Source organism: Doryrhamphus excisus, chromosome 15 (assembly GCF_030265055.1).
Source record: "Doryrhamphus excisus isolate RoL2022-K1 chromosome 15, RoL_Dexc_1.0, whole genome shotgun sequence".
Lineage (NCBI taxonomy): Eukaryota > Metazoa > Chordata > Actinopteri > Syngnathiformes > Syngnathidae > Doryrhamphus > Doryrhamphus excisus.
In genome coordinates, this window is record NC_080480.1 from 15,243,901 (window position 1) to 15,258,304 (window position 14,404).

Below are 14,404 nucleotides of genomic sequence, written 5' to 3' on the forward strand. Positions count from 1 at the left end.
TTATTTTTATTGCTTAATAGTATTTTTTTTCAAATTTAACTAAGTAAAAAAATTAAGTAAAATTTATTCATATAGATCCTTTCACAGACAGGAGGTCACAAAGTGCTTCACATGCTCAAAAAAATTAAAATTAAAATTAAAATTAAAATTAAAATTAAAATTAAAATTAAAATTAAAATTAAAATTAAAATTAAAATTAAAATTAAAATTAAAATTAAAATTAAAATTAAAATTAAAATTAAAATTAAAATTAAATACATAGAAATTGCAATTAAATAAATTAAAATTGAAATTAAATAACTTAAACTTAAACTTAAACTCAAACTTAAAATTAAAATAAATACACATTAAAATTAAAATGACACTGATTAAAATTAAAATTAAAATTAAAATTAAAATTAAAATTAAAATTAAAATTAAAATTAAAATTAAAATTAAAATTAAAATTAAAATTAAAATTAAAATTAAAATTAAAATTAAATGCAATAATTAGAAATTATTACTAATTAATTAATACTAGTATTTCTTATGAGTAATTTATTTTGAATAATAAATGCAGACAAACACATACATTAAAAAGAAGCTTTCACATTGAACACATTTGTATTAATGGTCAGCATGGCGCAGAGACCAACCAGGTCCAGCAGGAGGCGCTGCACCAAGACAGCTGTACTGCACACCAGTATACTGCCTGCAAATAAAGCTTAAATATAGCTCACCATGTCGTAGGCATTGAGAACCTTGCGAAGGAGCTCCGGCACAAGCCCTTGAGCCTCCATGGTGGGGTAGGTTTCACTCAGGTCCACCGTCACTTGCAGAGAGCGCTCGCTGTTCATCAGCCATGTTGACACGGTCAGGATGCACTGCTTCATGTTGGCTGCAGGCGTCAGACCGCAGAGCTCCTTGAAGGACACCATAGCATTCTGGAGTGGGGGGCAGAAGAAACAATGTATACTGAATGTCCTTGTGGTTAGGACGCAAATTGTCTTTATTAGAAGGGCAAAGCAATGGGCGGTGTCAAGAACGGCTCTCCGTGCATGATCATGACCTTGACGGAGACCGTTTAATGACAGGACACAAACAGGACGAGAGGAGCGGCGCTTGTTTGTCTAATGGCGACAGCAAAATGATCAGTTTGCCTTCAAGTCACGGCGCCTGCTCGCCGGCTTGGAGCCTTTCGCTGCGTCGTCATTCCCTCTTTAGACTTCCATGTTCTCACGTTATCTCCTATTATAGTTATTATTATTTTCATTATTCTCCATCGCATTTGCTTTACCCACTCAAATATTCAAATCCTATCTGTTTGTTCGCCTTGACAGCTTGCGAAATGTCAGGTTTTTTTTAATAGGATTGTTATTATAATGGCGTCTTAGGAAGGATCATTTGTATTCATCTTTCAGCGGGCCTGCGTGAAGGCTTTGCATCGGCCTTCTTGCATAATTGATAATGGATGGACCACACTAATGCAAAAATGTTCATCCCGTTCATACATTTGGACAAAAGTATTGGGACAACAGGACCTAAAGGATCAAATAATTAACTACATGTTTGGTCTTTATCGTTGGTTTCTGTGCTAACGAAGAACGTACACCTTTAATTATTTGGTTGGTATAAACTTTATTTACATTGTTCTATTAACAATGTAAGAACTCAAGACGTTCCGCTAATTTTTTGGCTTCATTTCGACATTTTACAGTCTGTGTGCATGCCAATCGGCCATCTTGGTTTAAATGACAAACAACAACATTCATACCTACGGACAATTTGGAGTCGCTAATTAACCTAGCATGTTTTTGGAATGTGGGAGGAAACCGGAATACCCGGAGAAAACCCACGCATGCACGGGGAGAACATGCAAACTCCACACAGAGATGGCCGAGGGTGAAATTGAACCCTGGTCTCCTAGCTATAAGGCCTGTGCACCAACCACTCAACCGCCGTACAGCCCTACTATTAATTATATATATATATAAATGGGGAAAAAAATCATTAATTATTTTTAAATATAATAATAATAATAATAATAATTATTATTATTAATTATAATAATAATAATAATAATAATAATAATAATAATTATTATTATTATATTATAATAATAATAATATTAATAATAATATTATTATTATTATTATATAATTACTTATTATTTATTTATTTATTTATTTATTATTTATAATTATTATTATAATTATTATTATAATAAAATACAAATGGGGAAAAATAATAAATAATAAATAATAAATAATAAATAATAAATAATAAATAATAAATAATAAATAATAAATAATAAATAATAAATATTGAAAATGCTGTATTATAAATAATCGCTGAACAAAATCAACATGTTTTCTTAACTGAAAAATATTTTTGTAAAAAAAAATTGTAAAAACTTTTTTGCGAAACTTGGAGCAAAAGTCAATGAATTACAGCCCAGAATCAAATAATCTTGACTGCGGTGTTATTTAATAACCACTCCACGCTCACAGCACTGTGGGAAGCGGCTGTCTCTCTCAGGGCTCGACCTACAGAAGAACCCGAACCCACCCCGGACCCATGGCGTCACCTTTGTGGATGCCCGGGGACAAACAACGGCATCGCTATGCTGAATGTAGAGTAAGGACGAAACAGGAAGTAGCTCTGTTGTGCGGTTATGTTTGTGCTATGTTTGTTTACGTCCCAAATTGGTCGTACGGCTCGCTTTATTTGCGTTCATTGTGCTCTGTGTATTTGTTGGGAGTTGCGCAATAAAAAAAAGCCACGGTAGTGTTGCGAAACCCAACAAGAGGCTTGTGTTTTTAATTACAACCAGCCCCCCCCCAACGCCCCCCCCCCTGCTCCCTACATTCCCCAATGGAAGCTTTGTGTCGCCACATACAACACTACTTCTTTTGTTTCTTGCATGAAGAGGAGTTGGTTGTCAGATGGGGGAACGCCGTTAGTTTTAAATCCTATAAGTTGCCATCTTTACACAGACTGGTACTTTCCTGGTACTGTTGGTTGAAATGGGAGTAATAGTCACATACTGAATAGTATTCATTGTATTATTAGTTTGGTATGTTACAGTAGGGTACTTTTTCCATGGAAAAAAAGGTTGAAAAAGACACGTCGTCTTACATTTGGGGTTTAGAAATATACATGAAAATCAACAGGTGCGAGCCAGAGCTTTTCTTCCTTTCACTCACACACAGCAATGACCTACAGAGGTGTCGCCACAACACAGTTAGAGTGAAGTGTCTCAGAAGTTTGGTATGTTAGCACTGATGCTAATTTTAAGATAATGGTGATTAATAAGTGAATATTGTTTTTATTGCAATCTACCTGTTCACCGATATTGAAATTCATTCATTTTCTACCCTTTATCCTCACAATGGTGGCCAGCCAATCACAGGGCACATATAGACAAACAACCATTCACGCTCACATTCATGCCTATGGACAATTTGGAGTCGCTAATTAACCTAGCATGTTTTGGAATGTGGGAGCAAACCGGAGTACCCGCAGAAAACCCACGCATGCACGGGGAGAACATGCAAACTCCACACAGAGATGGCAGAGGGTGGAATTGAACTCGTGTCTCCTAGCTATACGGCCTGTGCGCCAACCACTCATCCGCCGTGCAGCCCTACTATTAATTATATATAATTAATTGGAAAAAAAACATGAATTATTTTTAAATATAATACATAATAATAAAAAATAAAAACAAATAATATTAATAATATATAATTATAATATAATTAATAATATTAATAATATAATAATTAATAAGTTATTATAAATAATCGCTGAACAAAATCAACATGTTTTATTAACTGAAAAATATTTTTGTAAAAAAACAGAGTTTCTGGAGTTTCTAACGCTAACCACTCGACCGCCGTGCAGCCCGAAATTGAAGTGAAAAAATAAATTAAGATAATATAATATAATTAATATATTGAAAACGCTGTATTATAAATAATCGCTGAACAAAAGCAACATGTTTTATTAACTGAAAAATATTTTTGTAAAAAAAAAAAATTGTAAAACAGAGTTTCTAACGCTAACCACTCGACCGCCATGCAGCCTGATATTGAAATGAAAAAATAAATTAAGATTAATGCAATTTTTTTTCTTGCCGAATGGTCCTGTCCTTTACTTACTGTGTACCTTTTTATTATAGTATAGTATAGTATAGTATAGTATAGTACTTATGTTAGTTATTGTATTTTCTTAGCAAAGCCCATATGCTATGAGAGACAATATTCATGCTCACTTTCGGATTTGATCTTTGCTCCACTAATTTCACAGCAGCAACCACTCCAGAGTCACGGCGGTTTGCCATCTGGGTTGTTGGCACTCGGCCTTGTGGTCCAGTTTGGATCCAAGTACCAGGGTCTGCATGACCGGCCACTATAAAGCCTTCGCCAAGGTGTTTTTTTTTTTTTTTTTTTACATTTTCTAAAGGTGTTTCTTTTATTTACGGCCTTCAAGGTCTTTCCTCTCTTTCATTTATTTCTACTTTTATCTCCTTATTTCAAAAAGCCACATTTCCATTTCAATGGAAAAATGGAACGTTTGGTTTTGCAGCCGAGTTGTTTGATTGGGTGAAACAATCAAGCGTTGGCCGTTACTAGAAACGACAAAGATGCAATTCAAATGACACATTTTACCGCGATACAAAAGACCAAAGTTCGATTCCAACCTGCACCGACTTGTTTTTAATCAGACAAACCAAAAACATGGCGTCCCTCATCTTTAATTTGCTCTCACCTGATGGTCGTTTTTTTAAAGTAGTTCTCTAAATGCCTAGCAACGCAGACCTTTCCCCTCGGTGCTAATTGTCCCTCATTAATGATTACACTATTCATACACCCGACTAATTGCATACCATTGTCGCTTTATTGCAGCTCTCTTATACAACATTAATGGAGCACAATTAGCCGCCAGGCTCTATGCACACAACCGTTGAAGCCGAGTGAGTCCGGTCAGATCACTTCACTGGAGTCGGGACATTGCGGCGTGCTTACTTAGCGAGAAAGAGAAACATTGTCTGGCTTAATGTATCAATTAAAAATAATGGATGTATTTTTTTTCCAATTAGGACATCTTTGCTTCACAATAATGACGCTTGTGTGTCGCTTCCGAAATCATTTATTATTATGAGAGCCACATTCTAAAAATTGATGAATTGATGACAAAGAAGCAAAAGTGGCGAGTAAAGAGGGAACGTTGCGTCACCGACAAATTACTGAAGGTCGGCATTGTTGTATTTTCCTAGAGAGAAAACATGTTTGTTTATTTTTTTTCACTCTTTGAGAATCGCAATTACTGCAGTTTTTTTGTTAATCAAAATAATCAAAGTTACACTTACTGAACCGAAAATGAAGCATAACGTCCATTGTGACCCTTCGCCATCATTGATATTTATTTAACTGTGGCTGCACGGTGGACGAGTGGTTAGCGCGCAGACCTCACAGCTAAGGAGACCAGGGTTCAATTCCACCCTCGACCATCTCTGTGTGAAAATCTCGGTAGAAAAATGAATGAATATTTAAGCATGATTAGAGCCCTCTCGACATGAAATAACACCCCTATATTGACTTTTAAACTCGTATTACCCAAATTTGTAAATAAAACATTTTAGGGGCTGCACGGTGAATAAGTGGTTAGCGGGCAGGCCTCACAGCGAGGACACCAGGGTTCAATTCCACCCTCGGCCATCTCTGTGTGAAAATCTTAGTAGAAAATGAATGAATATTTAAGCATTATTAGAGCCCTCTAGACATGAAATAACACCCCTATATTGACTTTTAAACTCGTATTTCCCGTATTAAAGAAAATAAAACCTTTTAGGGGCTGCACGGTGTACGAGTGGTTAGCGTGCAAACCTCACAGCTAGGAGACCAGGGTTCAATTCCACCCTCGGCCATCTCTGTGTGAAAATCTCGGTAGAAAATGAATGAATATTTAAGCATGATTAGAGCCCTCTCGACATGAAATAACACCCCTATATTGACTTTTAAACTCGTATTACCCGTATTAAAAAAATAAAACCTTTTAGGGGCTGCACGGTGTTCGAGTGGTTAGCGCGCAGACCTCACAGCTAGGAGACCTGAGTTCAATTCCACCCTCGGCCATCTCTGTGTGGAGTTTGCATGTTCTCCCCGTGCATGCGTGGGTTTTTTTCCCCAGGTTCTCCGTTTTCCTCCCACATTCCAAAAACATGCTAGGTTAATTAGCGACTCCAAATTGTCCATAGGTATGAATGTGAGTGTGAATGGTTGTTTGTCTATATGTGCCCTGTGATTGGCTGGCCACCAGTCCAGGGTGTAAGTCCCGCCTCTCGCCCGAAGACAGCTGGGATAGGCTCCAGCTCCCCCCGTGACCATCGTGAGGATAAACGCTTGAAAATAAATGAATGAATAAGTCTAAATGTGACTATAGGGGTGTTATTTCATGTCTAGAGGGCTCTAATAGTATTAAAACCATATTTAGGAGGTCGTAAACACATTTTCGAGGCTCTAACTAGTAAAATATTACATTTATAAATAAGGAATCCTACGCCGGACGAGTGCACAGACCCCACAGCTAGGAGACCAGGGTTCGATTCCACCCTCGGCCATCTCTGTATGGGGTTTGCATGTTCTCTCCGTGAATGCGTGGGTTTTCTCCGGGTACTCCGGTTTCCTCCCACATTCCAAAAACATGCTAGGCTAATTAGCGACTCCAAATTGTCCATAGGTATGAATGTGAGTGTGAATGGTTGTTTGTCTATATGTGCCCTGTGATTGGCTGGCCACCAGTCCAGGGTGTAAGTCCCGCCTCTCGCCCGAAGACAGCTGGGATAGGCTCCAGCACCCCCCGTGACCATCGTGAAGATAAGCAGTTGAAAATAAATGAATTAATAAGTCTAAATGTGACTATAGGGGTGTTATTTCATGTCTAGAGGGCTCTAATAGTATTAAAACCATATTTAGGAGGTCGTAAACACATTTTCGAGGCTCTAACTAGTAAAATATTACATTTATAAATAAGGAATCCTACGCCGGACGAGTGCACAGACCCCACATCTAGGAGACCAGGGTTCGATTCCACCCTCGGCCATCTCTGTATGGAGTTTGCATGTTCTCCCCGTGCATGCGTGGGTTTTCTCCGGGTTCTCCCGTTTCCTCCCACATTCCAAAAACATTCCAAAAAGTAAAAGAATACTGTAATCCTTACCTGTACATTTTCTCTGAGGTCCGTGGCTTCTCTAAGCGGCTGAGTAGAAGCTCTGAAAAGTTCATCGACCACTTTGATCCCGGTGGTCTTGGTGTTGGTGTACTCCCGTGCTTTCCTCCCCTTCATGACGGATATCCCTCTCTTGTGGGCTTTCCCTCCACCTCGCCTGTTGGTGATGGCCACGTGGACAAACAGCGTGGTATTGGGTAGGAACTCGCCCGTCAGAGACTGTAATGGGACATGCCTGTAGCCGGGTTGCAGGCACTCAAACGGGATTGTGTACTGACCGATGAACTCATCCCCGATGTAGTCGTCATCCAGAACGACAAAACGCAAAACCGCCAATTCGGGTAAGTTAATCTGGAATTCAAAGCTCTCGTCAAATATTGGGTTGTCGCCGTTTTGGGACATGGTCTTGGTTCTTTGCTCGGCACAATCCGCAGGGATGCCGTGGATCTCCACGTATATGTACGGCTCCACTACGTCGCCTTTAGCCGCAGAGCCGCGGGGTTTGGGTAGGTTCTGCCCGCTTATCACCTTAATATGAAGAAGCTGAGCGGACACCCCTGGTAAGGAATCTCGAGCATTCGCGCTGAAGTACGACACCTCCTCTCTCATGATTTCTGGCCGCAAAACGTACCCGCAGTTCCCGTTTTGACGGAACCAACCCAAATTGAGATCCATCATGAGTCCGGGTGTTTGGTAGTTCATTGCCACAATCTGGCAACCGCACTTCCAGAAATCTTGAGGGTTCATATTACTGGCGTCGATCCTCATCGGGGTTGGGTAGACTCTGGAGAGAAATCGCTTATTGTAGCAGACAAACTCTTCCGGGAACTCGTTAGCAAACCTGTTAGCATCCACTTCGTTAAAGGAACAAATTTCCCAGTATTTTTGTTCCCTTTTTGAGGTCTCGAAATCTCGGAATTGGACCGACTTGCAAAGAGATACAAGGTCAGAGAGCTCCTTGCAGAGTCGGAGTCTTTTATAACTTAAGCCGTTAACATGGTCCCTGTCATCGACTCCCAGTCTTCTGGACATCTCTAAACCTTCTTCTTCTTCTGTTACGTCACCTTCGAGGTCAGTGCAGCTCAATTCCAGCCTTTTACCCTTAACGAGAATTTTACCCTTGAGTTTCTCAGGAGAGGGTAAATAATTTTCGTTCTTATTAGGGGAATCAATAAAAAGCTTATCTCCTAGGATCTTCTTCATGTGTTGAGCCATGACCTTCTGCTGAGGAACGGAGCAATGAGCCACCAAGCAAAGAATAAGCGGATACTCGGAGCTCTCAAACGCGTATTGATTGATGATATCGAGAACTTTAGAGAACACAAGTTGCGACGCCACCGAACTACCCACATAGACCACCGGTTCGTTATCGGGACCATCCCACACGATGACCTCGATGCTGCGACATCCCATTCTGAGAACACGGATATAACTGCTGATATCCGACGATCCCCAGAAGTGGTCTTCTAAAAGCGAGGCGTTATGCGAGGAGTTGATGTAGTAGTGCGATAAAGGTTGGGTCATATCCTGGCACACTCGTTTGTGCTGGGGGTCGAAGATGTGGCACTCGGAGGAGAGGAGGTAGTGCGTGAAGCCGTCGATGGAGAGGTAGATTTTATCCCTTCCCGCCGACGACGGTTCGTATTTTAGAACGATATCCCTGCACATGTTCTCCGTTACGCCTTCTACACCTTGTTCCACCTCCACAAAGAGCATCAGGTCTTTACAATCCAGGTACTCCTTGTTACTGGAGAACTGCATCATTAAGAAGAAAATTTCCGGACGTGTGCACAACTCGCAGTAAGCTTCCACGAAAGTATCCATGTTGATTGCTTCTCCGTATTCGTCTTTTTCTTTCTGGAGTTCCTTGAACTTCAGTTCGATCCTCGATTCTTTCATTCCAGGATTCAGACCTTTAATAATCTGAGTGGCTCTGAAAAGATCGATGTGTCCTTCTTTTTCCATGTCCGCTAGCTCAAACACGGAGCTAATCCAAGATGTTCGTAGACTGGGTTGGCTGGACTCCACGACGTCTACGGTGTGTCGGCCATAAGAGACTAAATATCTCAGACCCATCACCCAAGTGCTGACGACGTCAGGTGTACTGGCAACCAAATCCAGCGACTCGTAGTTGTCCCCGTAGATAATCGAGAAAGCGCATTCATCCGGGAATTGATCCGAGAGGCCATTACTGCGAAGAACCGGCGTTTTTTTCCCTAATCGGACTTCCTTAATGCTTTTTATCTCAAGTTTGGCTTTCTCGGAGTCCTTTTTGGAAGGTTCCCAGCGGAGCCAGTGCATGTCCGGATCCAGCAGGAAGTATCGGTTGTACATGCGAGAGTTGGAGCGCACTTTTTTCATCTCGCAGCCCTCCATCATGAAAGCCATGCAGGCCGCCGTGCTGTTGATCTTGCGGTCGCTCGGCATCGAACTGAAGGAGACCGTCTTTTTCCTCGCCTGTCTCTGCTTGGATCCGTCCTGCAAATAAACAAACAAACATGTCGTGTTATTTTTCAATACAGTGAAAGTACAAATACTGTAAACTGATATTAAATATTAAAAATATATAATTTAAAATAAGAAAAAAAACACACATCTGCAAACATTGAAAAATCAGCAGTAATTTTACAGGAAAAACGTAATTTTAATTATATATATATACACATAAATTTATAATTAATATGAAAAACATACTTTTTTAAAAGTCGTAATATAAGAAACAAACAAAACAAAATAAAGCTGTCTTTTTGGCAAAAAAAAAATTGTGCTGTCCCAAAGCATATTAAAAATATATAATTTAAAATAAGAAAAAAACACATCTGTAAACATTGAAAAATCAGCGGTAATTTTACAGGAAAAACACAATTTTAATTATATTTTTACATATATATATATATATATATATTAATTTATAATTAATATAAAAAACAGACTTTTTAAAAAGTCATAATATAAGAAACAAACAAAACAAAATAAAGTTGTATTTTTTTGCAAAAATTTTTTGTACTGGCCCACAGCATATTAAAAATATATAATTTAAAATAAGAAAAAAAACACACATCTGCAAACATTGAAAAATCAGCAGTAATTTTACAGAAAAACATAATTTTAATTATATTTATCTATATTATATATATATATATATATTATATAATAATTTATATTTAATATAAAAAACAGACTTTTTTAAAAGTCATAATATAAGAAACAAATAAAACAAAATAAAGTTGTATTTTTTTGCAAAATGTTTTTGTACTGGCCCAAAGCATATTAAAAAAATATAATTTAAAATAAGGAAAAAAACACATCTGCAAACATTGAAAAATCAGCAGTAATTTTACAGAAAAAAACACAATTTTAATTATATTTATTTATATAAATATAAATTTATAATTAATATAAAAAATGACTTTTTTAAAAGTCATAATATAAGAAACAAACAAAACAAAATAAAGTTGTCTTTTTGCAATTTTTTTTGTACTGGCCCACAGCATATTAAAAATATATAATTTAAAATAAGAAAAAAAAAACACACATCTGCAAACATTGAAAAATCAGCAGTAATTTTACGGGAAAAATATAATTTTAATTATATTATCTATATTATATATATATTATATATTAATTTATAATTAATATAAAAAACAGACATTTTTAAAAGTCGTAATATAAGAAACAAACAAAACAAAATAAAGTTGTCTTTTTTTGCAAAATTAGGTTGAGGAAAAAGTTAGAATATGGGAATAAATTCAAAATATTATGTGAATAGAATCATAATATTATTAGAAGGATGTTTACAAACATTTAAGCAAAAAGTGGAAATATTTGGAAAATATTGAAAACATAAATAAAACAACTAATATGGAAAAAAGAGCACCTCTAGCATTAAGTGTGTGTTAAAAAAGTAAAATACAAAACATACAGATATAAAAATAATATACATTATTGTATGTAGGTATGTCCAATGTGCTAAACACCAAAACCAAAATATGAGTTAAGAAAACCAGGACTGAAGGAAATAGATTGATGTGAACCCTTATCAATTTAAAACCAATACGCTACAAATGGGGCTCGTAAGACTAACGAGTACGATGTCCAATTACCATACGTGCCAACACAACCTCTTCCTGACATGTGATACCTGTACTGAACTGATGGATCACCCCCATAGAGCCATGTTCTACCATTGGCACAATGAAGCACCTCTGAAGTATCCATCTTCCACCTGACAGTCCAGGGGAGATGAGGTCCGGTATATCACCCTGATTAATGAGCAACGATTGGTGCAATGCAAAAAATAAAAAAATAAAAATGACATCATCATGGCTCTTTAATGTCGTCCTTGTCGTACGTCCTCTATCTTCCTGTTCCTGAATATTCAGAGATGAAGGGAGACGGATGATAGGGAGACGGATGTGTCCTGGTTGGGACATCCCAGGCGACAATTTAGCAGCATGTACTATGTCCATTGAGCTGGTGCAAATTTTTGATGAACTGCGGCGTGTCGCTTAGATTTATAGTTCAATTTTGTTGATCATGGCAGAATTATTGTATCATGATCACTTCCTGTCATTTTTATTTATCTATCAGATTGGATGAAAACAACCTGGAACTATTAACGCTACTGTAAGCCAAGTGGAAAATTGTAATATTTTTATATATTATATTTTTTTTTAGGAAAAGTGGTTAGCGTGCAGGCCACACAACTAGGAGACCCGGGTTCGATTCCACCCTCTGCTATCTCTGTGTGGAGTTTCTCCCCGTGCATGCATGGGTTTTCTCCGGGTACTCCGGTTTCCTCCCACATTCCAAAAACATGCTAGGTTAATTAGCGACTCCAAATTGTCCATAGGTATGAATGTGAGTGTGAATGGTTGTTTGTCTATATGTGCCCTGTGATTGGCTGGGAACCAGTCCAAGGTCGCCAATGGATGGATGGATGGATGGATGGATGGATGTTAAAAATGTTAACATGTTTATGTTTCATGCTTTACTGATAATGTAAATCAAGCACTGAGATTTCTCACTCTGTTTGGCGGTCCTTGAACGCACCGTAGTTGCTGTAAGACGCAAAACTGAGGTGCACAAATTCTAATAATTCCCTATAAAAATACTAATAATACTAATACTACTACTACTACTACTACTACTACTACTAATAATAATAATAATAATAATATATAATATATTTATAATAATATAACCATATTATTATTATTATTATTATTATTAGTAGTAGTAGTAGTAGTAGTAGTATATAATGTATAATAATAATATATAATAATATGGTTATATTATAATAAATATTATATTATATATTATTATTAGTAGTAATAGTAGTAGTATTAGTATTATTAGTAGTATTATTAGTATTATTATAGGGTATTAGAATTTGTGCACCTCAGTTTTGCGTTTTACAGCAACTATGGTGCGTTCAAGGACCACCAAACAGAGTGAGAAAATAATATGGTTATATTATTATAAATATTATATTATTATTATTACTATTATATAATAATAATAATAATACTCTCTGTGTGGAGTTTCTCCCCGTGCATGCGTGGGTTTTCTCGGTAGAAAATGAATGAATGAAAGTCTAAAGGTGACTATAGGGGTGTTATTTCATGTCTAGAGGGCTCTAATAGTGTTAAAAACCATATTTAGGAGGTCGTAAACACATTTTCGACGCTCTAAAAAGTAAAATTTTCCATTTATAAATAAGGAATCCTATGCCGGACGAGTGCACAGACCCCACAGCTAGGAGACCAGGGTTCGATTCCACCCTCGGCCACATTCCAAAAACATGCTAGGTTAATTAGCGACTCCAAATTGCCCATAGGTATGAATGTGAGTGTGAATGGTTGTTTGTCTATATGTGCCCTGTGATTGGCTGGCGACCAGCCCACTACAATGACCCACTTCCTTCACATCCCACCAAACCTCAGCGCAGCCCACCTCTTCTTGATGCCAGTATTGGCCCGTTGCCATTTGATACGCGTTGCCCGACATCTCCAGCAAGTAATCAGCCAGCTCCCAAATCTATTGTGTGCATCAACAACGAGGCGTCATCAAGGGAGCGTGGGTAATGTGGAGTAAAGACAGAGCAAGGCAGAGCGGGGACTCTCTTGATGACGTGCTTACCAACATCATGCGTGTGTGTGTGTGCACGCTATGTTTACCCACATGTGCGCAAGGATCATAAGATCAGTGTCCGCATACATGCACAACACGGACAGATGCCACAAACAAGTTTTACAGTGTTGTGATGGCCAACACATATCCGTCAAAGATCAACAAACATCTTTATTTGGTCTGGATCAAGATAAGCAGCTTTCGAAAAATAAACATTTTTCCAAATATGCTTAATTATATGCTGCACGGTGAACAAGTGGTTAGCGCACAGACCTCACAGCAAGGAGACCAGGGTTCAATTCCACCCTCGGGGTATCTCTGTGTGGAGTTTGCATGTTCTCCCCGTGCATGTGTGGGTTTCCTCCCACATTCCAAACACATGCTAGGCTAATTAGCGACTCCAAATTGTCCATAGGTATGAATGTGAGTGTGAATGGTTGTTTGTCTATATGTGCCCTGTGATTGGCTACCCCGCCTTTCGCCTGAAGACAGCTGGGATAGGCTCCAGCACCCCCCCCCCCACGGCCCTTGTGAGGATAAGCGGTAGAAAATGAATGAATTAATTAACATTACTAGAGCCCTCTAGACATGAAATAACACCCCTATAGTCACCTTTACACATTGCAATGTAACTTAATGAACACCTACTGACCCCTAGTGACCTGTGTGGAGTACTACATAGCACAACGTGTCTTCCATAGGTATGAATGTGAGTGTGAATGGTTGTTTGTCTATATGTGCCCTGTGATTGGCTGTCCACCAGTCCAGGGTGCAAGTCCCGCGTCTCGTCTGAAGACGGCTGGGATAGGCTCCAGCACGCCCCCCCACCCAGCCACGACCCTCGTGAGAATAAGCGGCAGAAAATGAATGAATGAATTAATATTACTAGAGCCCTCTAGACATGAAATAACACCCCTATAGTCATGTTTACACCTTGCAATGTAACTTAATGGACACCTAGTGACCTGTGTGGAATACTACATAGCACAACGTGTCTTCCATAGGTATGAATGTGAGTGTGAATGGTTGTTTGTCTATATGTGCCCTGTGATTGGCTGGC

The 14,404-nt window shown here is 38.2% G+C and overlaps 1 protein-coding gene across 1 annotated transcript in view; it reads right to left on the reverse strand.

Moving 5' to 3' along the window:
- LOC131103447 (inactive phospholipase C-like protein 2) overlaps positions 1-14,404 on the reverse strand; it is a 128,012-nt gene that overhangs the window by 17,669 nt on the left and 95,939 nt on the right. Inside the window, exons 23-24 of the mRNA XM_058049739.1 lie at positions 7,204-9,690; positions 720-923 (exon numbers count right to left, since the gene is read on the reverse strand). Coding sequence (XP_057905722.1) covers positions 720-923; positions 7,204-9,690 — 2,691 coding nt within the window. The remainder of the gene's footprint in view (positions 1-719; positions 924-7,203; positions 9,691-14,404) is intronic.